Source organism: Pongo abelii, chromosome 20 (genome assembly GCF_028885655.2).
Source record: "Pongo abelii isolate AG06213 chromosome 20, NHGRI_mPonAbe1-v2.0_pri, whole genome shotgun sequence".
Taxonomy (NCBI): domain Eukaryota; kingdom Metazoa; phylum Chordata; class Mammalia; order Primates; family Hominidae; genus Pongo; species Pongo abelii.
The window spans coordinates 48,263,239-48,289,708 of NC_072005.2; the positions used below are offsets into that span (position 1 = coordinate 48,263,239).

Below are 26,470 nucleotides of genomic sequence, written 5' to 3' on the forward strand. Positions count from 1 at the left end.
GGGGTCACCAGGGAGGAGATATGGAGAAACCTTTTACTCTCATTAGATCAGACACTGCTTTGAAATCGGATGAAAGCCACAGGCCCTCTCTTCAGAAGATGCTTATACCCACAAGTTGGGCGTATCACTTTGGGGATGTGTGGGCTTCCCAGAGTCGCATCTGTTCACTCCTCCTCCCTGAAAAGGAGAGAGAGGAGAGGACAAGCATAAGGAAGGAACCTTAGCACTTAAGGGATGGGAAGGAGGAAAGGCCCCAGAGGAACCCTGTGTGACCATCAGGAATAAAGTCCAGGCCTGGTGTCTGAGGCCCTCATTCTAGGTCTCGTCTGCCTATCCCTTTGTCCCTTTCACTGGGCAGGAGTCAGGAGTGTGATGTTTCTGGAGGCCTCTTCCTGCTTCGCAGTTTATGATTCCCTGGGCCAAGTCCCACACGTTTACAGTGCATGCAGGTCGGTAAGAGGGTAGGGAAGTCACCATTCACTGACCACTTAACTGTCAGTCAGGATTCTTGGCTGTAACTGACAGAAACCCAACCCAGCTGGCTTAAGCAAAAAGGAGAATTTCTGGCTGGGCATGGTGGCTCATGCCTGTAATCCCAGCACTTTGGGAGGCCGAGGTGGGTGGATCACGAGGTCAGGAGATCGAGACCGTCCTGGCTAACACAGTAAAACCCCGTCTTTACTAAAAACACAAAAAATTAGCCGGGCGTGGTGGCGGGGCGCCTGTAGTCCCAGCTACTTGGGAGGCTGAGGCAGGAGAATGGCATGAACCCAGGAGGCAGAGCTTGCAGTGAGCTGAGATCGTGCCACTGCACTCCAGCCTGGGCGACAGAGGGAGACTCTGTCTCAAAGAAAAAAAAAAAAAAAGAAAAGGGGAATTTCCTGGCTCACTTGAATGAAAACTATAGGGGCTGTCTTCAGGCTGGGCTGGATCTAGGTGCTCACAAAATGGCATCAGCCATTTCTCACTCAATTTTTCAGCTGGGTTCACTTCAGTCTCTTGCCTTGTGTAGATGGTCACAGGCAGCTCGTGGATTATCTTCTGCATAAAATGCCCAGAAAGAAGGGAGTGTCTTTGCCCCAAGAATTGAGAATCAGGCCCTGTACCCCTCCCTGAGCCAGTCACTGAGACTGATGGGCCTGGGCTAAGTCCTCACTTCTGCCAGAACCAGGGACAACTCCACCTAAGTCTCACAGACTGGGAGAGGGAAAGGTTGGTTTTCCAGAGGAAAATCAGGCGCTATCACCAGAAGAGAGGCTGGTGCTAGACAGACAAAAATGGGAGACTGAGGCAGCCTACTGGGGGCTCAGCAGATTCTTCAGTCCTCCCAGCTCCCTGAGGACGAGATGATGGTTCTTTTTATAGAGGAGGAAACCAAGACTCAGAGAAGTTCAGTCTCCTGTCCAGGGTCACACAGCTAGTCAGTAGTTGATCCATGATTTGAACCCAAGTAAGTGGTAGACGCAGGATTTGAACCCAAATCTTTCTGACCCTAAAGATCAGAAAGATGATTTGGGTAGGGGTGAGGGAGCTCAGCTTGTTCAGGGCCAGGTGGGCTGGGAGAGTGTCCTTGGGCAGGTGAGGTTGAAGCAGCCACCGGAATAGAAGGCTGGGCTGTGGCCCAGGAGAATCAGGAGCCATGGAGGTGGTGGAGGGGCTGGGGGTCTAATAATGTCATTGGGGTCTCTATTCCCCTAGGCCGAGCAGCACCTCCCAGTGGTCGGTACTCACATGTAGCTGCGGTGCTTGGTGGCAGTGTCCTGTTGGTGGCTGGGGGGTACAGCGGCCGGCCCCGTGGGGACTTGATGGCGTACAAGGTGCCCCCCTTTGTGTTCCAGGCACCTGCCCCTGATGTGAGCACTGGGGTGACAGGGAAAGGGTGGCTGGGGGGAGGAGGTAGCAGGGTTTCCACAGGTGAGGGGAAAGGCAGGAGGGGATCCCTGGGAGAAGGAGTGGGGATCCCTAGGGCCATAAGAGAAGGGAAGCAGGTCCCTGGGGCAGAGGAAAGAGGAGCTAGAGGTCCCTGGGCCTGGGGGAGGAATGGATGGGCATGCTGAGCACTCAGGGTCCTCTGGGATAGCTAAAGCGAGTGGGGACTTGGGAGGCCGGCCCAGGTCTGAGAGGCCTCCTCCTCCGTCCCCTTGCCTCCCCCTCTGTCCCCTTGCCTCCCTGCAGTACCACTTGGACTACTGCTCCATGTACACAGACCACAGCGTCTGCTCCCGGGACCCGGAATGCAGTTGGTGCCAAGGAGCCTGCCAAGCTGCACCCCCTCCTGGGACCCCCTTGGGGGCTGTGAGTGACAGCCCTAGACCCTCTGTTCCCTAGCATAGAGACCTGCCCTCAGTGTCTCCCTCTGCCTAACCAGGTGGACAAGAACTTTCCCTCAACTGGGAGACTTGTTTTCATGCCGGAGATCCTCCTTCCTGATTCCTGATGCGGAGCCCTGAACCTTTGCCTATCCCATCCAGCCCGACCCTTTTCAGCCTGTGACCCCATCCCCGCATCCCCCGTCCTCTGGATCTCCCACATTCCAAGTCAACTCCTCGTTCTTCAGTTTTTTGGCCCTTTCCATCGCAGGACCCTGTATCCACAGCCCTTCCTTCCCAGATCTCTTGAGCTCCAGTCGACAGTGAGCCCTTTCCCCTCTCCTCCTCGCAGTGTCCAGCCGCCAGCTGCCTGGGCCTGGGCCGCCTCCTGGGTGACTGCCAGGCCTGCCTGGCCTTCAGCAGCCCCACAGCCCCTCCGCGGGGACCTGGCACCCTGGGCTGGTGCGTACACAATGAGAGCTGCCTCCCTAGGCCTGGTGAGTGTCTGCAGCAGTGGGCCGGGGGGAGGGGGCCAGAGCACTCCACACTGACCCACCGGCCCCTACCCCCTGTCCTCTCAGAACAGGCCCGCTGCCGAGGGGAGCAGATCTCAGGCACTGTGGGCTGGTGGGGGCCTGCGCCTGTCTTCGTCACGTCCCTGGAGGCCTGCATCACCCAGAGCTTCCTGCCTGGCCTGCACCTGCTCACCTTCCAGCAGCCGCCCAATACCTCCCAGCCCGACAAGGTGGGTAGGAGGCGTGGCCCTGGGTGGGGTGTCGATGATCCTGATCCTGGGGTTTGTTTTTTCTCAAATGCATCTTTATCACTCTTATGTTGACTCCAAAAGTCTTTACATTCAAGGGTCTTATTTTCCTTATGGACTTTATTTTTTATTTTTTTTGAGAGGGAGTCTTACTCTGTCACCCAGGCTGAAGTGCAATGGCGCAGTCTCAGCTCACTGCAACCTCTGCCTCCTGGGTTCAAGCGACTCTCCTGCCTCAGCCTCCTGAGTAGCCGAGATTACAGATGCCCACCACTGCGCCCAGCTAATTTTTGTATTTTAGTAGAAGACAAAGTTTCACCATGTTGGTCAGGCTGGTCTTGAGCTCTTGACCTTAAATGATCCGCCTGCCTTGGCCTCCCAAAACGCTGGGATTACAGGCATGAGCCACTGCGCCTGGCCTCCTTATAGATTTTAAAAAGAATTTTTGCATTGTGGTAAAATACACATAAAATTTTTCATCAGTGACATTTAGCACATTTACAATATTGTGCAACCATCACAACTATCTTGTTACAGAACATTTTCATCACCCCAGAGGACAACCCTGGACTCACTAAGTAGTCACTCTCTATTCCACTCTCCCCCCTGGTCCCTGGCAGCCACTAATCTGTTTTCCATCTCTGGATTTGCCAGTTCTGGACATTTCATGTACATGGAGGCCTGTACTATGTAGCCTTTTGTGTCTGGCTTCTTTCACTCAGCATAATGTTTTCAAGGCTCATTCATTTTATAACTTCATTCGGAAAGGAACTCTGTTCCTTTTTATGATTGAGTAATATTCTATTGTATAGATGTACCACATTTTGTTTATCTGTTCGTCAGCTGATGGACGTTTGGGCTGTTTCCATCTTTTGGCTATTGTGAATAATGCTGCTGTGAGCACTTGTGTACACGTTTTTGTTTGAACATCTGTTTTCAATTATTGTGGCTGTATACCTAGGAGCAGAATTGCTGGGTTATATGGTAATTCCATATTCATCTTATTGAGGAATGTCCAAACTGTTTTCCACAGTACCTCTTTATTGATTTTTTGTTGTTGTTGTTGAGACAGAGTCTCTCTCTGTCGCCCAGGCTGGAGTGCAGTGGCACGATCTCGGCTCACTGCAACCTCCAGCTCCCAGGTTCAAGTGATTCTCCTGCCTCAGCCTGCTGAGTAGCTGGAACTACAGGCACTTGCCACCACACTTGGCTAATTTTTTGTATTTTTAGTAGAGATAGGGTTTCACCGTGTTAGCCAGCATGGTCTTGATCTCCTGACCTCATGATCTGCCTGCCCCAGCCTCCCAAAGTGCTGGGATTACAGGCGTGAGCCACCACGCCCGGCCTCTTTATTGATTTTAAAAATAGCTCATATATTCACATGGTTCAAAAATCACAGTGATATCAAAAGTCATTGGGGCTGGGCACGGTGGCTCCCGCCTATAATTCCAGCACTTTGGGAGGCTGAGGTGGGCAGATCTCTTGAGGTCAGGGGTTTGAGACCAGCCTGGCCAACATGGCGAAACCCTGTCTCTACTAAAAATACAAAAATTAGCTGGGCGTGATGTCGGGTGCCTGTAATCCCAGCACTTTGGGAGGCTAAGGTGGGGGGATCACTTGAGGTCAGGAGTTTGAGATCAGCCTGGCCAACAATGCGAAATCCCATCTCTACTAAAAGTACAAAAATTAGCTGCGCATGGTGATGTGTGCCTGTAGTCCCAGCTACCTGGGAGGCTGAGGGAGGAGTATCTCTTGAGCCTGGGAGGCAGAGGTTACAGTGACCCAAGATCACACCATTGTATTGCAGCCTGGGCAACAGAGTGAGACTCCATTTTAATTAAAAATAAATAAATAAAAGGCCGGGCACAGTGGCTCACACCGGTAATCCCAGCACTTTGTGAGGCCAAGGCAGGCAGATTACAAGGTCAGGGGAGCGAGACCATCCTGGCTAACACAGTGAAGCCCTGTCTCTAATAAAAATACAAAAAAATTAGCTGGGTGTGGTGGTGAGCGCCTGTAGTCCCAGCTACTCGGGAGTCTGAGGCAGGAGAATGGCATGAACCCGAGAGGTGGAGCTTGCAGCAGCTGAGATCGTGCCACCGCACTCCAGCCTGGATGACAGAGAGAGACTCTGTCTCAAAAAAAAAAAAAAAAGAAAAGAAAAAAAAATCACTAAACGGACAGTCTCTCTCATTTACCCCACTCCCCATACCTTAAGTGGTCCAAAATTATCTAGCTCCAGCATGGCTGCAACTTAAGGCCACCATACCTCCCTGGAAGATCCATTTGGGTTTCTTTGATCTTATTCCAGAATTTACCTATTCAGATGCAAGTAAGCATGACATATCATTTTTCTTTCGCACAAAAGTAACATACTATCAACATTATACGACTGCTTCTTTTTTTTCTTCCTGGCAAGCTTCCCATAACAGAACTTAAGAAACACTCTCATTCTTTTTTTTTTTTTTTTTGAGATGGAGTCTCTCTCTATCACCCAGGCTGGAGTGCAGTGGCAAGCGATTTCAGCTCACTGCAACCCTGCCTCCCAGGCTTAAGTGATCTTCCCACCTCAGCCTCCCAAGTAGCTGGGATTACAAGCATGCACCACCATGCCTGGCTGGTTTTTGTATTTTGTTTGTTTGTTTTGAGACGGAGTTTTGCTCTTGTTGCCCAGGCTGGAGTGCAATGGCGCAATCTCGGCTCACTGCAACCTCCGCCTCCTGGGCTTGAACGATTCTCCTGCCTCAGGCTCCCAAGTAGCTGGGATTACAAGTGCACGCTACCACTCCCTGCTAATTTTTTGTATTTAGTAGAGATGGGTTTTCACCATGTTGGTCAGGCTGGTCTTGAACTCGTGACCTCAAGTGATCTGCCCGCCTCAGCCTCCCAAAGTGCTGGCCATGCCCGGCCTTCATTCTTCTTTTTTTTTAAAGTTGTATAATATTCCATTTACATTTGTAGTTTATTTAAATAGCCTCCCACTGGTGAACACTTGGACTGTTCCACTCTTCTGCTATTACAAAATCACACACCAGGAAAATAAATCTTGCACTTTGTCTGCCACTTTGAATATTAGATCTGGGCTTTGAAGTGCTTAGCTGGAAAGGTGAGGAGTTGGATAAGAAGACACTGAAGTGTCCAGTCCTGGAGTTTTAATGTGAGATGGAAATGGTGAGAGGCCAGGGGTAAAGGTGGGCTCTGGGACCCTGTTGTCTATTGTCTGAATTTAGGTCTTGCCTCTTTTCCCAGAGTGACCTTTGACAAGCCACCTAACCCCTGTCCCTCTGCCTCAGTCTCTCATTTGGTAAAATGGGGAAGAAGGTTGGGTTGACCAGTCTTTTCTGGCTCTGATGTGGCCTGTGAGTCCAGAAAGGGACTCACACATACACCCATCCCTGGTGGCACAGGTCTCAATTGTCCGCAGCACGACCATCACCCTGACACCCAGCGCAGAGACAGATGTGTCCCTGGTCTACCGTGGCTTCATCTACCCAATGCTGCCTGGAGGGCCAGGTGGACCAGGGGCTGAGGATGTGGCTGTGTGGGCGCGGGCCCAGCGCCTACATGTCCTGGCTCGGATGGCCCGTGGCCCTGACACAGAGAACATGGTGAGGCCGCCTGGGAGATTCAGGGGGGTGTTTATGGTAAATATGGGAGCTAGGGGTGTGGTATGGGGCATCTGTGGTGATTTGAAGGTTCTGGGGAAGGACTGCGGAGAAATTAGAGGCAGGAGATGGATTTTTTTTTTTTTTTTGAGACAGAGTCTCACTCTGTTGTCCAGGCTGGAGTGCAATGGCATGATCTTGGCTCACTGCTACCTTCACCTCCCAGGTTCAAGCAATTCTCCTGCCTCAGCCTCCCAAGTAGCTGGGATTACAGACATGCATCAGCACTCCTGGCTAATTTTTTTGCATTTGAAGTAAAGATGGGTTTTCACCATGTTGGCCAGGCTGGTTTGGAACTCCTGACCTCAGATGATCCGCCACCTCGGCCTCCCAAAGTGCTGGGATTACAGGCGTGAGCCACTGCGCCTGGCTGGGAATGGATCTTTAGTAGAGGGAGGGTGCTGAGGTTTTCAATTGTGAGCAGAATTTGAGGGAAACTTTGAAGCAGGTGAGGAAGGTCTGAGTCAGACTTGAAAGGCCCCTGAAGGCTGGGCCTGGAGGTGTACACCTGTAATCCCAGCCCTTTGGGAGGTAGGGGCAGGTGGATTGCCTGAACCCAGAAGTTTGGGACTAGCCTGGGAAATGTGGCGAGACATCATCTCTCCAAAAAATACAAAAATTAGCTGGCCATGGTAGCATGCACCTGTAGTCCCAGCTATTTGGGAGGCTGAGGTGGGAGGATCACTTGAACCTGGGAAGTTGAGGCTGCAGTGAGCCATGATCGCATCACTACACTTCAGCCTGGGTGATGGAATGAGACCCTGTCTCAAAAAAAAAAAAAAAAAAAAAAAGCCCCTGAGGAGGAGGGTCCCTGGGGGTCTCACCTCTGAAGTTCTCAGGATCTAAGGAGCTCTGAGGCCTTCTTCTTAGGAGGGGGTTGGGTACAGGGTGGGTTTGGAGGTATCAGGGGTCTGAGGAAGGAATGAGAAGGGTTCTGAGGCCCCTGCCTATCACTCACACCTACCCCAGGAGGAGGTGGGGCGCTGGGTGGCTCATCAGGAGAAGGAGACACGGCGGCTGCAGCGTCCTGGGTCTGCTCGCCTCTTCCCCCTGCCTGGGCGGGACCACAAGTATGCAGTAGAGATCCGGGGCCAGCTCAACGGCTCAGCAGGCCCTGGGCACAGCGAGCTAACTCTGCTGTGGGATCGGACTGGTGTGCCAGGAGGCAGCGTGAGTACCCAGGACCTACCTCCAACCCTAGCCATAGGCCCCAGCCTCAGATCACCTGGGCTTTCTGAACCCCAGGCCACAAACTCTGAAATCCCTAGATTCTGGCCTCGGACTCCTTAACTCTTGGCCTCTGAACTCTGGATCTCCTCTTGAACCCTGTGGCCCCTGACCTCTGCCTATAGACCCTAACCTGATCGCATATTTTGACCCCCGTCTTCTGACTCCTCACCCTTGACCCTGCTGACCCTGACCTCTGCCCTCCATACTTTGACATATAATAATCTCCAGATTCCTCCAGACCTTGGACCTCTTTACTGATTTCCTAAATCCTGACTTCCTATTTGCCTGAGTTCTCAACCTGGGCTCCAAACCCTTACTTTCAGTTAGCGCCAGACTCTGACCCCTGCCCCAGACCTTGACTGCTGCCCTCCTGTGACCCCTTCCCCAGGAGATCTCCTTCTTCTTCCTGGAGCCCTACCGCTCGTCGGCCTGTACCTCCTATTCTTCCTGCCTGGGCTGCTTGGCAGACCAGGGCTGTGGCTGGTGCCTGACCAGTGCCACCTGCCACCTGCGCCAGGGCGGAGCCCATTGCGGGGATGACGGGGCTGGTGGGTCCCTACTGGTGCTGGTGCCTACCCTCTGCCCACTCTGCGAGGAGCATCGGGACTGCCACACCTGCACCCAGGTGCCTGTGGGACCACCAGGGGAGGTCACAAGGTGGAGGGAGCCAGAGCAGGCAATGGGCAGTCAAGGGAACCCCTGGTGGGGGGTGTGGGGGAAACAGCAAGGGCTTTTGTCCTTGATCTGCAGAGCCTGGTGGGGAGGGTGAGATGGAGCTGGAAAGGGAGGCACCTGGGAGTCAGGACTCTCCCTGTTGCAGGGGCCAGAGAATGCAACTCCATCCTTTTCCACTAGCGGGGAGTTTCTCAGCATAGGCACTGGAGCCCAGGAGTAGGCCTTCAGGCTCACCAGCTCCAAGTGATGTCAGGCAGCCCTCGACACCCTGCTTCCTCTTGTTCCCTGGGAGGGTTTGTTTCCTTGTGAGTGGCAAGGGAGCTGTTAAGCCTCCAGGCTCTCAGTCCCTGCTTTGTCTCAAACAGAGTGAGGCTTCCTGTTTCTCTCCCCCAACCCACCACCATCCAGGAGCTCAACAGAAGTCCCAGAATTGCACTTCTGTGGCTCTGGTTGGGTCTTGTACAGGCATCTGGGCCAATGACTTGAGTTGGGGGGAGGGAATGTGGCCCCTTGCCCACCTCTGGATCCTGAGGATTGAATAAGCCCCACCTGGACCACACAGAAGGGGCGCTATTGCCCAAAGGAGACAGTGGGTGCTGGGCAGGCCGACCCATGGGTGTCTGTGGCCGAAGGGAGGGGTCCAGAGACGCAGGCAGCTGGGGAGGGAGATGGCCTTTCAGGGACAGTCTGCAGGGTGGGGCAGGGGGTGGGATAGACACTGGGAGCCCAAAGGAAAGGGCTGAGTGGGGTTCTGACTCCTCTGCCCAACTGACCCCCAGGATCCCTTCTGTGAGTGGCATCAGAGCACCAGCCGCAAAGGGGATGCGGCATGCAGCCGGCGGGGCCGGGGTCGGGGTGCCCTGAAGAGTCCAGAGGAGTGTCCCCCACTCTGCAGCCAGTGAGTCCGGCTGGGTCCAGGGAGTGGGTGGATGGATGTGCCCGGGGATGTGGGCTGACTGTGGAGTGACCTGGTCCCCTGCTCCCTGCCCCAGGCGACTGACCTGTGAGGACTGCCTGGCCAACTCTAGCCAGTGCGCCTGGTGCCAGTCCACCCACACCTGCTTCCTGTTTGCCGCCTACTTGGCCCGGTACCCACACGGGGGCTGTCGAGGCTGGGACGACAGGTATGGTCCCTGGGGCAGGGCTAACAGAGGAAGATTCCCCACCGGCAAAGGGCTGGGGCTCTGACCCCCACCCCTGCCATCCTGCAGTGTGCACTCGGAGCCACGGTGCCGGAGCTGCGATGGCTTCCTGACCTGCCATGAGTGTCTGCAGAGCCACGAGTGTGGCTGGTGTGGCAATGAGGACAACCCCACACTGGGACGGTGAGCCCGGGCAGGCGGGCGGGCAGGGTGCCCGGCTGTGTCCTTCCTCCGTGACCGGTCATTCTAATGGCTTCTTTGCTTCTCTGCCCTCTTGCCCTGACCCCATCCCATGGCCACCTTCCCTTTTCCGTACTGTTTTTCTGTTGTTTATTTTACCCTCCCGCTCTTTTTTCTCCATTTTTCCTCCTTTTCTGGGTCTCTGCAATTCGTTTTCTTTCTCCTTGTCTGTTTCTGTGTCTCCGCTCTCCCTTTCACTGCATCTCCGTCTATGTCTCTCTTCTGTCTTCCAAAATTGTTTTTGTCTGCGACTTCTTCTGGTTTCTCTGTCTCTCTTTCCAAATTTATATTTGCGTCCGTCTCCTTCCAATTGGCCTCCTCTCTCCCTGTCATTGTTTCTATGTATGGCTCCTGTTTCTATGTTGTCCCCCGCTTCTTCACTCTCCTACCCTGCAGGTGCCTACAGGGGGACTTCTCGGGGCCCCTCGGTGGGGGTAACTGCTCCCTGTGGGTGGGGGAGGGCCTGGGGCTTCCCGTGGCCCTCCCTGCCCGCTGGGCATACGCCCGCTGTCCTGACGTGGATGAGTGTCGTCTGGGCCTGGCCCGGTGCCACCCGCGGGCGACCTGCCTGAACACGCCCCTCAGCTACGAGTGTCACTGCCAGCGGGGCTACCAGGGTGATGGCATCTCACACTGCAACCGCACGTGAGTGAGGTGGGGGTTGCTGTGGAGATGTTGCCGTGGGCTGGGGCACATGGAGGTGGAGGGAGGAAGCCATCATGGCACTGGGTCCCCTCCTGTGGAACCAGCATCCCCAGTTAGCCAGGGGTTTTTACCTTGCACACTAGGTCCTTGTTAGAGTGACAGGGTCCCCAGTGTAACCCTGGTTACCATGGAAATGGAGCACCCATAGGCTGTGGGCCATAGTCTTTAGCGTTGCCATGGAGGCGGAGGAGGACCTAGTTGAAAGAGGTTTTCACAGTGGTGCTATGTGGTTGCTATAGAGACAGGCGTGGTGATGCATGGAGTTACCTTGGAGACAGGGTCACCCACATAGCCCAAAACCATGGAAACAGCCAGTGGCTTTGATGGTGTCATGGTGGGTGGAGGTGATGGGGTGCTTTAGGGGCTCTGGGCCTGCCTGGCACTTTCCCCACCCCCAACACGGCCCCTCAGGTGCTTGGAGGACTGTGGCCATGGTGTGTGCAGCGGCCCCCCGGACTTTACCTGCATGTGTGACCTGGGCTGGACATCAGACCTGCCCCCGCCCACACCCGCCCCAGGTCCGCCAGCCCCCCGCTGCTCCCGGGACTGTGGCTGCAGCTTCCACAGCCACTGCCGCAAGCGGGGCCCTGGCTTCTGCGACGAGTGCCAGGGTAAGCAGCCCTCGTCCTGGGCCCAGCCTGGACCCAGGGAGCCTCCTGCCTTCTTGGGGCTCCAGTTTGCTCTTCTTGGAGGGGGTCTCAGTGTCCTCTCATGCAGCTCTAGGTCCCCTGCCCCATTCCTGTTCCTGACTCAAACAGGTTTCAGTGCCACTCATCGCTCTGGCTGGGCTTCGGTTCCCCCTCTTGGGACTTGCTGTTTCCCCTGATCTGGGCCTTGGTTTCTCACCTTTGAAGCAGCCGGGTGGGGTCAGGGTTTAGCTGAGCCAGTAGGCCTGGGCCTGTTTCCACCCTTGACTTGACTCTCTTCCACCTGCTGGGGCCTCCACAGACTGGACGTGGGGGGAGCACTGCGAACGATGCCGGCCTGGCAGCTTCGGCAACGCCACAGGCTCTAGGGGCTGCCGGCCCTGCCAGTGCAACGGGCACGGGGATCCACGCCGTGGCCACTGCGACAACCTCAGTGGGCTCTGCTTCTGCCAGGATCACACCGAGGGTGCCCACTGCCAGCTCTGCTCCCCAGGCTATTATGGGGATCCCCGGTGAGCCAGTGGGCCAGCCAGGGCTGGGTAGGGTGTGCTTGGGGACACAGTGGGGAGGGGCAGGACTGGTCTGACACTGGCTCTTCTCCATCTCCCCAGGGCCGGTGGTTCCTGCTTTCGGGAGTGTGGGGGTCGCGCCCTCCTCACCAACGTGTCCTCAGTGGCACTGGGCTCACGCCGGGTCGGGGGGCTACTGCCTCCAATTGGTGGGGCTGCAAGAGCCGGGCCTGGCCTGTCCTACTGTGTGTGGGTTGTCTCGGCCACTGAGGAGCTACAGCCCTGTGCTCCCGGGACCCTCTGTCCCCCACTCACCCTCACCTTCTCCCCTGACAGCAGCACCCCCTGCACGGTGAGCACTGAGGAAACGAGGGTTCAGACCCACGAGCCAGAACCGTGTCCCCTAACCCAGCCTGCATCCTCAGACCCTGACCCTAGTATTGCTGGGGTTTTTTTTTTTTTTTTAATCCTTCAAAATCCAAACTCCTCCTCAGATCCCCAGCACTTTGTTCCCAGGCCCACAGACAGACCCCCCCATTTCCCAGATAGCTTCCTATTTCCTCAGCTCCCATCTCCAATTCTCCAGATCCTCAATCTCCCCATTCCCAGACCAGGAATGGTAAATTGTTACACCTTGTGCACCAACTCTGATTGATTGGTACTGACTGCCAGGAGCTGCATGTTGAGAAAGGGGCTCAATGCAAGAGTGCCTGATAGATGAGCCGTGTCTACTTTGGACACAGGAAGGGGAGTGGTGGCCTCTATGCCATAGTTTGACAGTCTCCCCTGGATGTTCAAACAGCCCATTTCCCAGTCTCAGATTGCCCTCCCCTCTTGAACCCCTCCTCCTCCCAGACCCCAGGGGTCGTTCTCATCCTCATTGTCTCCTAATCCTCAATTCTGCACCCCTCTAGCTGAGCTACGTCCTGGCCTTTGATGGATTCCCACGCTTCCTGGACACTGGTGTTGTCCAGTCGGACCGCAGCCTCATAGCTGCCTTCTGCGGCCAGCGACGGGACAGGCCCCTCACTGTTCAGGCCCTGTCTGGTACGGGGGCTAGGGGAAGTGGGACCTCTTAGTCCTGGGCTATGTATCCCTTGCTCCTGAACTCACCACCTGAAGTGGGCTCAGGACCCAGCTCTGCTGCTGCTTATGGGGTGATGTAGTCCCTCACCATCTCTGGACCTCGGTGTCCTTAGTTGAGAGGAAAATAGGATTGCGCCAGCTGAGCTATGTCTGCAGAGAGAAGGGCTGAATGAGACATGTCTCTGGGGCACATAGAATGTGGCTGGCGTGAGGACCCCACACCACTCACTCTTTCCAGCTAGGCAGGAGTGTAGTAGCGCAATCTCAGCTCACTGCAACTTCTGCCGCCCGGGCTCCAGTGATTCTCCTGCCTCAGCCTCCCGAGTAGCTGGGATTACAGGCGCATGCCACCATGCCTGGGTAATTTTTGTATTTTTAGTAGAGACGGGGTTTCACCATGTTGGCCAGTCTGGTCTTGAACTCCTGACCTCAAGTGATTCGCCCACCTTGGCCTCCCAAAATGCTGGGATTACAGACATAAGCCACTGCGCCTGGCGTATATATATATAACTTTATTGAGGCATATTTTATATATACTAACATATCAAGTAATTCCTGTCACACCTACCCCCGAATCAGTATCTTTTCTAAAGAGATCCAGTCTCATGTAAGGGCAATAGGAGTTGTGGAAGGTTTGGAGCTTGCTGATGACAGGGCCTAATTCACGTTTTGAGGATCACTGGGCCACCATGAGTAGGGAGTGTAGGCAGCCAGGAGGACCAGTAGGGGATGGGTGCCGGTGTCCAGGTGGGACGGGACCTGGGCTTGGATAGCAGCTCAGGAGGTAGCTAGCAGTCAGTGAGAGATTTAAGCTTGAAGATCAATCTTGATGGGTTGGCTGAGGGAGGGGGTGCAGAATGGTTCATCCTGGCGATGATTATGAATAATATGGTGCCTTCCTTCCCTGCCCAGTCACACTGGGTTTTCTCAGCATCTGAGGGTGGAAGGGGCCAGGAGCGTGGCTTTGCTACCAGCCTCTGGCCTCTCTCCCCACAGGGCTGCTCGTGCTGCACTGGGAGGCCAATGGCTCCTCATCCTGGGGCTTCAATGCTTCGGTGGGCTCTGCCCGCTGTGGGTCAGGGGGCCCCGGGAGCTGCCCCGTCCCCCAGGAATGTGTGCCCCAGGACGGTGCTGCAGGTGCGGGGCTCTGCCGATGTCCTCAGGGCTGGGCTGGCCCACACTGCCGCATGGCTCTGTGTCCTGAAAACTGCAATGCCCACACTGGGGCAGGAACTTGTAACCAGGTACAGGTGGGAGAGGTCAAGCCTGGTGGGACAGGGCTGGTGATCAGGGCTCCCCTGAGTCCCTTGTCGTCCCCCAGAGCCTGGGCGTGTGCATCTGTGCCGAGGGCTTCGGGGGCCCCGACTGCGCCACCAAGCTGGATGGTGGGCAGCTGGTCTGGGAGACCCTCATGGACAGCCGCCTCTCAGCCGTGAGTTGTGGGTACCCGCTGTCTAGGGATGGCTGCCCCCAGGTCGTTCTCCCACCTCCACTCCTGGGACCACCCCTACACCCAGGCCTGGCACTTTGTCCTGACCCTAGCCTGATCCCCGACGTCCGCACCCACCCCTAGGACACTGCCAGCCGCTTCCTGCACCGCCTCGGCCACACCATGGTGGATGGACCTGATGCCACCTTGTGGATGTTTGGGGGCCTGGGCCTGCCCCAGGGGCTGCTGGGAAACCTGTACAGGTGAGGACTGCCTGGGCAGGTGGGATTCGCAAATAAGAGAAGGTCACCTCGGGATGCTAAGAGTCACCTCAGAGGAGTGCAGAAAAGCCTCTAAGGTAAAGGACAGCCCAAAGGATGCTGGGACATTTGTCACAGGAGGCTCACCTGGGGACACTTGGGGACCAGGGTACTTATTTGGGTGGTGCTACCCCAGGCAATGGTGAGAGGACTGTCATAGGAAGGTCACCCCAGGGGATTCGGGGACATCTGTCAGGCAGGGTCACCTTGAAGGATGCTGGGATGACTGTAATGAGGCTGCTTTTTTGCACCCTGGCCCCAGGTACTCAGTGAGTGAGCGGCGGTGGACACAGATGCTGGCGGGAGCCGAGGACGGGGGCCCAGGCCCATTGCCCCGCTCCTTCCATGCGGCCGCATATGTGCCCGCTGGCCGTGGCGCCATGTATCTGCTGGGGGGACTTACCGCTGGAGGCGTCACCCGTGATTTCTGGGTCCTCAACCTCACCACCCTGCAATGGCGGCAGGAGAAGGTGAGCATCTCTCCCCAGCCCACTCCCCAGCCCTCACGCTGGGCCCTGACAGAGACAGCTCCACCCCTGCCAGCTCCACCCCCAGAGGAAACAGAAGCCCCAAACTTGAATTTCCTTGGCCATCCTGGGTCACACTGTTGTCCTGAGCCAGTCCTGGGCTGGGACACAGCTTCACTCCGCAGCAGAGAGAGGCCAGGGGAGCAAGGGCTTCCCAAAGCCCCACAAGGCTTGAGCAGGTGGAAATGCCAAGGGGCCCACTGTGCCCCTGCCAGGACCCAGGCTGGTCTGACTGGCCCCGGGGGGGGGGTCACTCCCTCCTTAGTACTTCAGGGAGGACTGTGGGGGGCTGAGGCTCGCTTCTACCCACAAGGTGACCCCTGACCTCTAGCCCCATCGGTGACCTTGCCCCTCCATCCCTTAGGCCCCCCAGACTGTGGAGCTGCCAGCCGTTGCTGGTCACACCCTTACTGCCCGCCGAGGCCTGTCTCTGCTCCTGGTGGGCGGTTACTCCCCGGAAAATGGCTTTAACCAGCAGCTGCTCGAGTACCAGCTGGCAACCGGCACCTGGGTGTCAGGAGCCCAGAGTGGGACACCCCCCACAGGTGGGGCTGGGGACCGGGAGGGGACAGCCCCTGTGGACCTCCCGGGCATCCGGGCTTCCTGTAGGCTCTCCATCCACTCCTGTGCTCTGTGGCCACCTGTCTCCCTCTCCCGCCCCCATGCAGATTCTCAGGGCACCCTCTTGAATGTTCAGGTTCTCTGACTGTCCTTCCCAGACTCCACAATTAACTGCCCACTCCCGGCCACATGTGGCCACCGTCCCCCGCCCCCAGGCTCTAAGCTCCCTGCTCCTCAGAGGTTCTTCCTCGATCACACCTCCTTTCTTTGATCACTGTCCCCTAGACATTCTGGATGCCCTGTCTCCCTCCCGAGAGCCTGGCAGAACTTACTGCCAGTTGAGGACTCCCTTCTCTTTCCCAGAGTCTCTAATGATTGTCCATTCGAACCCAACTGAGAGGGATGGGTGGAGAGGGGCTCCCAGGCCTCCAGTCTCAGGGCCTGAGAAGGGAGTGGTCACTGAACAGGGGGGCCGGGAGGTCGGCGGGGTCAGTGCTGTTGTCAGCCCCTCCCCCAACCTGTCACCCTGCCCCTCACCAGGTCTCTATGGTCACTCTGCTGTCTACCACGAGGCCACCGACTCCCTCTACGTGTTTGGGGGGTTCCGATTCCATGTGGAGCTGGCGGCCCCATCCCCCGAGCTCTACTCCCTGCACTGCCCTGACCGCACCTGGAGTCTGCTGGCCCCTTCTCAGGGGGCAAAGGTCAGGAAAAGAGGCTCAGACCCAAGGATGTATGGGGCAGGAGGGAGGGAGCCTCTTTCCCAGTGCCCCAGGGACTGGCTCCATCCCAGATTCCTGCTTCCCCTCCTTTCTGTGTTCCCTAACTAAGCTGACACCCCCACATCTCCCCTGCTTCCATCCCTGATTTGGAGGAGAGAACCCGAGGCCAGGAGGTCAGAGGCATGAGTTCTGCCCAGTTCTGCCCTGAGTCTTGGTGTGGCCCTGGCAGGCCCCTTCCCCATCCTGGGTTTTTCCACTCGTACAAAGCAGGACCGAGGCTCCCCGCTCTTTCTGCCTTCAAGGCCAAGGAGAATGTGTGTGGGAGGGCAGGGAGCCCTGTCTGCACTGGTTAGAGAGGCTGGCGGTTTCAGTCCACAAGTTTCCAAGCCCGTCTTGGAGGCAGGGGGCTAGAAGCAAGAGACTCGAGGAGTCTCAACCCCAGGACTCCCCTACTGTCACTAGCAAGATCGTATGAGGAATGTGCGTGGCTCATCTCAAGGGGTCTGGGCCAAGTTCCTGGGGAGCAGCCTGGTCATGGGGGTTCCGGGAAGTCAGGAAGGAGATGGCTCTGTGGGCTGCTCTTGCTGGTACAGGAGGTTTCCTGGAGGAAATCTCACCTCACCTGAAGGAGGTGAGATTTGAAGAGGGTTAGGATTGGGTGGGCTGGTAGGGGGGGACAGGTAGGGAAGTACAGGGGTGGCTGGAGGGCTAAGAGGGAGCAGAGGACAGCTCTGATAGGCTATCCTGTCCCCCTGCCCCCTGTCTCCCCAACAGCCCCACCCCCGGCTTTTCCACGCCTCAGCCCTGTTAGGGGACACCATGGTGGTTCTTGGGGGGCGCTCGGACCCTGACGAGTTCAGCAGCGACGTTCTGCTCTACCAGGTCAACTGTAATGCCTGGCTTCTGCCCGACCTCACCCGTAAGTCCCCATTGTGGCTCCCAGGAGGCCGAGGGACATCCAGGAGGAGCCCCATCCCCATCCTGGGACTCCCACTCCTCAGGAGTCACTGGGCCCCTGCAGACCCACTGGCAGAGCTCCTGCCCTTCTGGATTATCTGAACACAAGGACATGCCCTCCTTCCTTTTTTTGTCTTAGAGAAGTTTATTTTTTACTCTGACAGTAAAAGTAACAATGTTCACTGTATATAATTTGTAAAATAGGAAAGAAAAAAAACACCCATAATCCCCCTCTCTAGAGACAACCACTATTAGACATGGGGGTGTTTCCTACCAGTCTTTGCTGTTCATAGGTTAGAAGCATGCCTGTCACTTGCCTTTTTATTTCAATGTTGTGAGTGACTGTTGTGAGTGTGTTTCTGGGTCTGTCTCCTTTTCTTTTTGCTTCTCTCTCTGACCCTTTGTCTCTTTTTCTATTTTTATTAGCGACAGGGTCTCACTGTGTTGCCCAGGCTGGAGTGCAGTGATACTGTCTTGGCTCACTGTAGCCTCTGCCTCCCAGGCTCAAGCAAGCAATCCTCCCTCCTCAGCCTCCCAGGTAGCTGGGACTACAGGCACGCCACCACGCCTGGATAATTTTTATTTATTTATTTATTTTTTTGTAGAGACAGGGTTTTGCTATGTTGCCCAGGCTGGTCTTGAACTCCTGGGCCCAAGCAGTCCACCTGCCTCAGCCTCCCAAAGTGCTGGGATTTAATTCCCTTTTTCTCTTAATCTGTCTTTTCAGATTCAGTAGAGACTACTTCATGTCTGTGTCTCTCAGTTTTTTTTGAGGATTTAAAAAAATTGAGGTAAAAGTCACATAACATAAAATTAACCATCTTAAAAATGCATTGGCTGCAGCCTGGGTGACAGAGCAAGACTCCGTCTCAAAAAAAAAAAAAATGCATTGGCATTTAGTGCCTTCAGAGAGTTGTCCAGCCGCCGCATCTATCTGGTTCCAAAACATTTGTCTCTCTTCTTATTTCCCTCTTTGTGTTCCTTTGTTCTCTGCTTGTGTCTCTCTCACTCTCTTTTTTTTGCTTGCTGTCTATCCTCATGTGTTTCCTCTCTGTTTCTGCTCTTTTTTTTTTTTTTTTTTGGAGACATGGTCTTGTTCTGTTGCCCAGGCTGGAGTGCAGTGGTACAATCTCAGCTCACTGCAGCCTCAACCTACTGGGCTCAAGTGATCCTCCTACTTTAAGCTTCCCAAGTAGCTGGGGACACAGGTGCGCACCACCATGCCCAGCTAATTTTTTATTGTTTGTAGAGATGGGGTCTTTCTATGTTGCCCAGGCTGGTCTTGAACTCCTGGGCTCAAGCAGTCTTCCTGCCTCAGCCTCCCAAAGTGTTGGGATCACAGGTGTGAGCCACTGCAGTTGGCCTTGTTTCTGCTGTCCTTTGACCCTGTGTTTCTCCTTTTTCTCTGCATCCTTCTCTGACTGGCATCATGGTGTGGGTCTCTTCCTGGAGTCTCCTGCTCTCTATCTGTCTGAATACGCCATCTTTCCTCAGGCCCGGCCTCTGTGGGGCCCCCAATGGAGGAGTCTGTGGCCCATGCTGTGGCAGCAGTCGGGAGCCGCCTGTATATCTCGGGGGGTTTCGGGGGAGTGGCCCTGGGCCGCCTGCTGGCACTGACCCTGCCCCCTGACCCCTGCCGCCTGCTGTCCTCACCTGAAGCTTGTAACCAGTCTGGGGCCTGCACCTGGTGCCATGGGGCCTGCTTGTCCGGGGATCAGGCCCACAGGTAACCATGGCGACCATGACAGGCAGTGGGGAGTGGAGCCCTCTGATGGGGGTCCTGCTGTGCTAGGCCACACTAGGATGGAGGCCTCAGGAGTATACCGTCTGGTTCAGGAAAGGGGTGAATCACCACAGGCTGGGTGGCCGGGGGAGCTCTGAGTGGAGACCCCTGCCTGGGACTGGGGTCTCATGCAAGAATGCTTGCTGGAGGAGCTGGGTCTGAACTGGGCCCTAAAAGAACGGTAGAGTTGAGACTATCAGCGATTCAGAAGTGAGGCTGAGACTGGGAGCTGGCGGGGGTCAGCTCAGAAAGGGCTTCCCATGCCTGGCAGAGGCACTGGCTCTGTCCAGCTCCACAGACCCCTCAGCTGCAGTTCCGGGAATGCAGACATCCTGGATACTGAAAGTGTTTTCCTAGGCTTAGCACAGACTCACCTCGCTGCCCAGTCACCCTCACTGATGTGAGGCTATTAGTTGGCCTTATTTGCCCGATGGGTGTGTTGTCAGTTACTACAGGAATGTTAATGGTTTGATTTCGGGGTGCTCCTTCCCCCAGACCCCACTGGAGGTGTGTGTAACAGTGGGCACACCCACTGCTTTCCTAAAATCCAGAACGGTCTGAAACATGTGTACCTCTTGGGATTTGGGGTAAGGGATTGTAGACCCCCACTGTGCAGGACAGGGAGCCGTGGAAGGCCTGAGCAGGACAGGGCAGGGACAGGCCTGGGCAGTGAGATCCCTGGCACTGTTGGGAGGGGTAGAGTGACGAGAGGCTGCAGGTGGGGACCAGGTTGGGCAAGGGGCTGCAGGGGTGGGGAGGAGGGGACGGTCAGAGAGAAATCCAGGAGGCAGAAGGCTTCGGTGGCTGCATGGGCAGGAGGACCTGGGGTGTGGTCCAGCGTCTCCGGCCTGGGTGACAGGTGGATGTGGGACCATCTATTACCAAATGGGGGTGGGGACAGCCAGGCTCAGGAGGCCCATGCTATGTCCAGCTTGGGATGCAGGGTTGGGGGCCTGCAGGACAGTGTCTGGGAGGCAGAAGGAGGGGGTCTGGATGGGTGTGAGTGAGCCAGGCCTCATGTCTTTTAGGCTGGGCTGCGGGGGCTCCCCCTGCTCCCCAATGCCTCGCTCCCCGGAGGAATGTCGACGTCTCCGGACCTGCAGTGAGTGCCTGGCCCGCCATCCTCGGACCCTGCAACCTGGAGATGGAGAGGTGAGTGGTGGGGAAGGCGGGGATGAGAAGCAGCAGGTGTAGGGCAGGGAGGTCCTGGTCTCCATTCTGGTCAGCTGTCCCACCCACCCCAGGGTCTCAGGAACCACCGAGTTCTCAGTTGGCTCAGGAGGGGTGCTGAGGGTCTCATCCAGCCTGTCTTCCCTCACCAGGCATCCGCCCCCCGCTGTAAGTGGTGTACCAACTGCCCTGAAGGTGCTTGCATTGGACGCAATGGGTCCTGCACCTCTGAGAATGACTGTCGGATCAACCAGCGAGAGGTCTTCTGGGCAGGGAACTGCTCCGAGGCTGCGTGCGGGGCTGCTGACTGCGAGCAGTGCACGCGGGAGGGCAAGTGTATGTGGACGCGGCAGTTCAAGAGGACGGGTGAGCAGTGGGCCTAGTTCCTGAGAGGGGAGTCTTGGGGCCTGGACTCCTGGATCTGAGGGAGGAGGGGCTGGGGGCCTGGACTCCTGGGTCTGAGGGAGGAGGGGATGGGGGCCTGGACTCCTGGGTCTGAGGGAGAAGGGGCTGGGCCCCTGATCTCCTGGGTCTGAGGGAGGAGGGGCTGGGGGCCTGGACTCCTGGGTCTGAGGGAGGAGGGACTGGGCCTTGATTCCTGGGTCTGAGGGAGGAGGGGCTGGGCCTTGATTCCTGGGTCTGAGGGAGGAGGGGCTGGGCGCCTGATCTCTTGGGTCTGAGGGAGGAGGGGCTGGGGCTGGATTCCTGGGTTTAAGGGAGGAGGGGCTGGGCCTGAGCTCCTGGGTCTGAGGGAGGAGGGGCTGGGCTTGTGATCTCCTGGGTCTGAGGTTCTAATCCCCGTGCCCCACCCTCAGGGGAGACCCGCCGCATCCTCTCCGTGCAGCCCACCTATGACTGGACGTGCTTCAGCCACTCTCTGCTGAATGTGTCCCCCATGCCGGTGGAATCATCACCCCCACTGCCCTGCCCCACCCCTTGTCACCTCCTACCCAACTGCACCTCCTGCCTGGACTCTAAGGGAGCAGATGGGGGCTGGCAGCACTGTGTCTGGAGCAGCAGCCTGCAGCAGGTACTGTACCTGGCCAGGACCGTGCCAGGCAAGGGCCCGGGCAGGTCTCCCTCCTCTCTGCCCTGGCAGGGACCTTTCTTCCACCATCTCCTCCACCCTCCTCCTTCCATCTCCCTGGCTCTAGCCGCAGTCCTGCTTCCTTCTCGTGCCACCATCTCTTTCCTCCCTCGTTGCCTCATGAAGGTCCCTGTTGTGTCCTCCAGCCATGCTTCTGTGTGTGCCGCTTTCCCAACCCCTGGCCTCTGCCTCTCCAACTCTTGTCCGTGGTATCATGGTCTCCTCATCCTTTCCATGACTTTAAAAAATTTTTAATTTAATTATTTGTTTTTAATTTTGTCGATATAATTCATAGGTTCATATCCACGACTCTTAATACTTCTCCCTTCAACCTCCCAAACCTTTTCTGCTTCCCTCCTCTCTCTCTCTCTTTCTCTACTTATGGAACTTTTGGTTGCAAGAAACAGACACTCCCTCGAGCTGGTTTTGTTATAAGGAAGTGTGGGTATTTGATGGACTCTGAGAGCAGGAAGTGTTTCTGCTCTGTCGCTCTCAGGCCACATGACCCGTAATCTCAGCTGTTCTCTGCACTTCTCCATTGTCTGGTTTCTCTCGGCCTGATAGTCAACACACATGGCCTCAGATGGCAGCCTTGACCCCCAGTCTAGATGCCTTCTAATTCCAGAGACCACGTTCATCTCTGTGTTTGTCGGTTAGCTCACATTCTCGAGGAGAAATTCTGAGTTAGTGCACGAGCTACATGTCCAGCCTTGGTGTAGTGGGATGTGGCCAGGGAGGGCTAGGAGCACGTGGTTCAAATGTGGCAGGTCAGATCTAGGCCTCTTCTAGGCTGTGGGGTGGAGAGATGATTCCTGAAGGTGGGTGTGGCCTAGGCAGGCATGTGTGTACCCGTGACAGTCCACCCCTTGGACTGCCTGGCACATGCTTTCTTGTTTCCAGAAACTCCATTCCAAAGATGCTTCCACCTGACGTGATTAAACTGTCGTGGTGGCAGACAAAGGCATTCGCACCCCACCCCACTGCCCCCCAGTGGGAGATAAGACACATTCACCTCCTACTGTCAGATGTGGAAGCAATGTCACTCAGCCAGAGCCCACTCCTCATTCACTACCAGAGCCCACTACCTCGATTATGCAAGACCCACTCGAGGCAAAACTACTCACCATCTGACAACCCATGAACCAAGTGATCAGTCCAGCCACCACCCAGACACTAGTAGACAACAGTGCAGGGATGTGGGACACTTGCCATTTTGAGAGGTGGACTAAAGAAACCAACAGCACTTCGTGGAAATTCGAGACCAGGAGGGCAGGGTGTGGAGGACCAAGAATCCCACAGACCTTGGCATCCAGTGCCAGGAGCCCTGCCTGGGAGTGGTACATTAGCTCTCACCCGGAGGTAGTTTGCCTTGCGATCAAAAGCTCAGGCTGTGAAGTCAGTGGGATCTGAGTTTGACTCCAACTTGGCCACTTCCTGGCTGTTTGACTTTGGATGAGTGACTTCCCCTCTCCGAGACCTCAGGGAGAGTTTGCTAAAATGGGAATCATTTCACTAGATCCTGTCCCCTAGGGAGGTTGTACCAGTTAAATGGGGGAGAATTTACTTAGAGCATAGAGCAATGCTTGCCATTCAGGAAGGACTAAAAAATGGCTAATGATCATGATCATTATTACTGTAATGAGCTGTGGTGAGAGGGCCAATCTGGCTGACCCAAGTCCTGCCACTGGGAGGATTCCCAGTCTCCACTGTATGGGACACACCAAGAGGGTGGCTGTGGGAGTTCCCCATGGGGGCTCTCAATGTGGCCAGAAGGGCAGAAGCCCCTGTGATTTTGGTCTGTGGTAAGCAGAGGCCTCTTGCCTCCAAGCCTGGGGTCCTAATGGTAGTATGGGTTCTCCCCAGATATTATTGAAATTTCCATCATTTATCTTTGTGGGAGCTCCAGGGAGCAGAAGGCATACCCACAGTCCCGTGGGCATGCGCTGTTCCCCCAGCCTCTCGGTGCCTGCCAAGTTCTCACATGCCTGAAGAGCTGGGGTGGCTAAGGAGATGGGGGAGTGGCCAGGAGGGTGGCAAGGGGAAGAGGTGGGGCCAGTGAATTGGAGAGCACAGCCTGTGCCCAGGGGCCAGACGAGCACAGTGTTGATGGTGTATGTGAATGTGAGAGGGGACTTTTGCCAGACTTTCTATGAAACCTCCTAGCTTTAAAGTGATGGCTTAGCTGGGTGGGGTGGCTCAGGCCTGTAATCCCAACACTTCAAGAAGCTGAGACAGATAGATTGCTTGAGGCCAGGAGTTCGAGACCTGCCTGGGCAACATAGCAAGACCCTCATCTCTACCAAAAAAAAAAAAAAAAAAAAATTAGCCAGGCATAGTGGTGTGTGTCTATAGTCCCAGCTACTTGGGAGGCTGAGGTGGGAGGATCACTTGTGCCTGGGTGGTTGAGACTGCAGTGAGCCATTATTACAGCACTGCACTCCAGCCTGGGTGACAGAGCGAGACCCCATCTCTAAAAAAAAAAAAAAAAAAAAAAAAATTAGGCCAGGTGCAGTGGCTCACACCTGTAATCCCAGCACTTTGGGAGGCTGAGGTGGGTGGATCGTGAGGTCAGGAGTTCAAGACCAGCTTGACCAATATGGTGAAACCCTGTCTGTACTAAAAATTCAAAAATTAGTCAGGCATGGTGGCAGGTGCCTGTAATCCCAGCTACTCGGGAGGCTGAGGCAGGAGAGTCGCTTGAACCTGGGCGGCAGAAGTTGCAGTGAGCTGAGATCGCACCATTGTACTCCAGCCTGGGTGACAGAGTGAGACTCCATCTAAAAAAAAAAGAAAAAAAAGAAGTGTTGGCTTAGATTCCACCACACAAATCAAACATAATAGGCGTGCAGGTGATACCTGTTATGATTTGGCCCAAGGGCTGCCTGATTCTAACCATCCGGCATTGTTCTTTTTTTCTTTTTTTGAAACGGAGTCTCGCTCTGTCGCCCAGGCTGTAGTGTAGTGGCATGATCTCAGCTTACTGCAGTCTCCACCTCCCAGGTTCAAGTGATTATCCTGCTTCAGCCTCCCAAGCATCTGGGACTACAGGTGCATGCCACCACACCTGGCTAATTTTTGTATTTTTAGTAGAGACCGGGTGTCACCATATTGGCCAGGCTGGTCTCGAACTCCTGACCTTGTGGTCCACCTGCCTCGGCCTCCCAAAGTGCTGGGATTACAGGCGTGAGCCACCACGCCTGGCCCAGCATTGTTCTTTTTAATGGCTTTGGCCTGTGAGTCTGGGGCAGGCAGCGGAGACACTCCTTTTCTGGTCTGCCCCCTTCCTCTCATCCTCCCTCCCTCTCTTCAGCGAATTTATCATTGAGCACCTTCTTTCTGCTGGGCGCTTTGCTAGGCAGTGGGGAATGTCAGCAGATGAGCTAGAGTCCTGATCTCAGAACTTATGTTCATACACCTTTTCCATGAACTCAGGAAATGCAGTGTATGGTGTTGGGCATCTTTGCATTTGGTCACTAGGGAGATCACAGCAGAAAGTGCTGTCCAGGACTGAGGATTCAGGGTTCTCTACCCCTCCCAGATTGTCCCACCATCTGCCAACAAGTGCCCTAAATTTAGATCTGGAAGCCCAGCCCAGCAGAGAATTTGCCTCTGGCAGTTCAGCAAGTCTCAGTGATTTACAGGCCCCTCAGTGGGCTCAGAGCTCCAGCCACAGCAGTCAGGGTTTTCTATTTCAGGATTCCATGGTTGCTTTGTCTTTTCCTAAGTGCTTTCAGGCAGCCGGCCCAAATTAACCTTTTTCCTCTTATTCTTCACTTATTTATTTATTGCCCAAGCAATAAATAAAATGCCTTATACACTGAGGTAAGTTCCCAAGAGCCTGAATCTCATTGTGCACATTTTTGGGGACCTGACATACAAATATGGCTTGTGAGTTGCTACCCAGCCCCTAACCAAGGACTCTTCAGGTTCTCAGTGTGGGGTGGGAGAAGCCTTTATGCCTCATTAGCCACATTTTTTCTTTTTCTTTTCTTTTCTTTCTTTCTTTTTTTTTTTTTTTTTTTTTTTGAGATGGAGTCTCGCTCTGTCGTCCAGGCTGGAGTGCAGTGGCGCCATCTCGGCTCACTGAAAGCTCCGCCTCCTGGGTTCATGCCATTCTCCTGCCTCAGCCTCCTGCGTAGCTGGGACTACAGGCGCCCGCCACCATGCCTAGCTAATTTTTTCTATTTTTAGTAGAGACGGGGTTTCACCATGTTAGCCAGGATGGTCTTGGTCTCCTGACCTCATGATCCACCCGCCTTGGCCTCCCAAAGTGCTGGGATTACATTTTTCTAAGAAACTGTGGTTTGCAACCCCACTCCTGATACTCTTTTCTGTGTCCTTCTGGGATCATTGCCATTGTTCTTTACCTGGAAGAAACAGAAGCACCCTTAGTGAGGAGGGGAACTCCCTCCACCAATACAATGGTACCTGTCGGAACCCAGGGTAGAAAGTACAGCAGGGCCTCACAAGGAACTGGAGACAGAGACTGGAAAGCTGCCTTTCTATCTGTCTTTAGGGCACATGGTTCTCATCTCTGTCTCTTTCTGCAGCCTGCTCTTTTCCTGCCTGTCTGCGTCCTCTTTATTTGATCATCATTTGCTTATCTAAACAATCCCTTCAACCCAAGTCTACGCGATCGTCCAGTTTATTTTCTTTTTTTGAGACAGAGTCTTACTATGTTGTCCAGGCTGGAGTGCAGTGGTGCGGTCATGACTCATTGCAGCCTCAACCTCCCGGGCTCAAAAAATCCTTCTACCTCAGCCCCCCAGGTAGCTGGGTCTACAGATGTGTGTCACCACGCCCAGCTAATTTTTTATTTTTTGTAGAGATGGTGTCTCACTGTGCTGCCCAGGCTGGTCTGGAACTCTTGGGCTCAAGTGATCCTCCCACTGTAGCCTCCCAAAGTATTGGGATTACAGGTGTGAGTCACTGCGGCCAGGCAA

At 55.2% G+C, this 26,470-nt stretch overlaps 2 protein-coding genes across 6 annotated transcripts in view; both read left to right on the forward strand.

Moving 5' to 3' along the window:
- The window catches only part of LOC103888610 (CEA cell adhesion molecule 6), a 913,736-nt gene that overhangs the window by 592,022 nt on the left and 295,244 nt on the right, over positions 1–26,470 (forward strand). The window lies entirely within an intron of this gene.
- Positions 1–26,470, forward strand: part of MEGF8 (multiple EGF like domains 8) — a 53,200-nt gene that overhangs the window by 16,272 nt on the left and 10,458 nt on the right. For all 5 annotated transcript variants that reach the window (XM_024237135.3, XM_054540494.2, XM_054540493.2 and 2 more), the window contains 26 exons: positions 1,699–1,853; positions 2,176–2,295; positions 2,662–2,806; positions 2,891–3,054; positions 6,480–6,680; positions 7,707–7,907; positions 8,356–8,592; positions 9,422–9,540; positions 9,635–9,766; positions 9,854–9,967; positions 10,421–10,669; positions 11,141–11,340; positions 11,678–11,888; positions 11,988–12,237; positions 12,800–12,932; positions 13,968–14,215; positions 14,293–14,403; positions 14,545–14,663; positions 14,983–15,190; positions 15,612–15,792; positions 16,349–16,512; positions 17,305–17,449; positions 18,982–19,213; positions 20,299–20,422; positions 20,593–20,806; positions 21,256–21,470. In XM_024237135.3, coding sequence (XP_024092903.1) covers positions 1,699–1,853; positions 2,176–2,295; positions 2,662–2,806; positions 2,891–3,054; positions 6,480–6,680; positions 7,707–7,907; positions 8,356–8,592; positions 9,422–9,540; positions 9,635–9,766; positions 9,854–9,967; positions 10,421–10,669; positions 11,141–11,340; positions 11,678–11,888; positions 11,988–12,237; positions 12,800–12,932; positions 13,968–14,215; positions 14,293–14,403; positions 14,545–14,663; positions 14,983–15,190; positions 15,612–15,792; positions 16,349–16,512; positions 17,305–17,449; positions 18,982–19,213; positions 20,299–20,422; positions 20,593–20,806; positions 21,256–21,470 — 4,592 coding nt within the window. The remainder of the gene's footprint in view (positions 1–1,698; positions 1,854–2,175; positions 2,296–2,661; positions 2,807–2,890; positions 3,055–6,479; positions 6,681–7,706; positions 7,908–8,355; positions 8,593–9,421; positions 9,541–9,634; positions 9,767–9,853; positions 9,968–10,420; positions 10,670–11,140; positions 11,341–11,677; positions 11,889–11,987; positions 12,238–12,799; positions 12,933–13,967; positions 14,216–14,292; positions 14,404–14,544; positions 14,664–14,982; positions 15,191–15,611; positions 15,793–16,348; positions 16,513–17,304; positions 17,450–18,981; positions 19,214–20,298; positions 20,423–20,592; positions 20,807–21,255; positions 21,471–26,470) is intronic.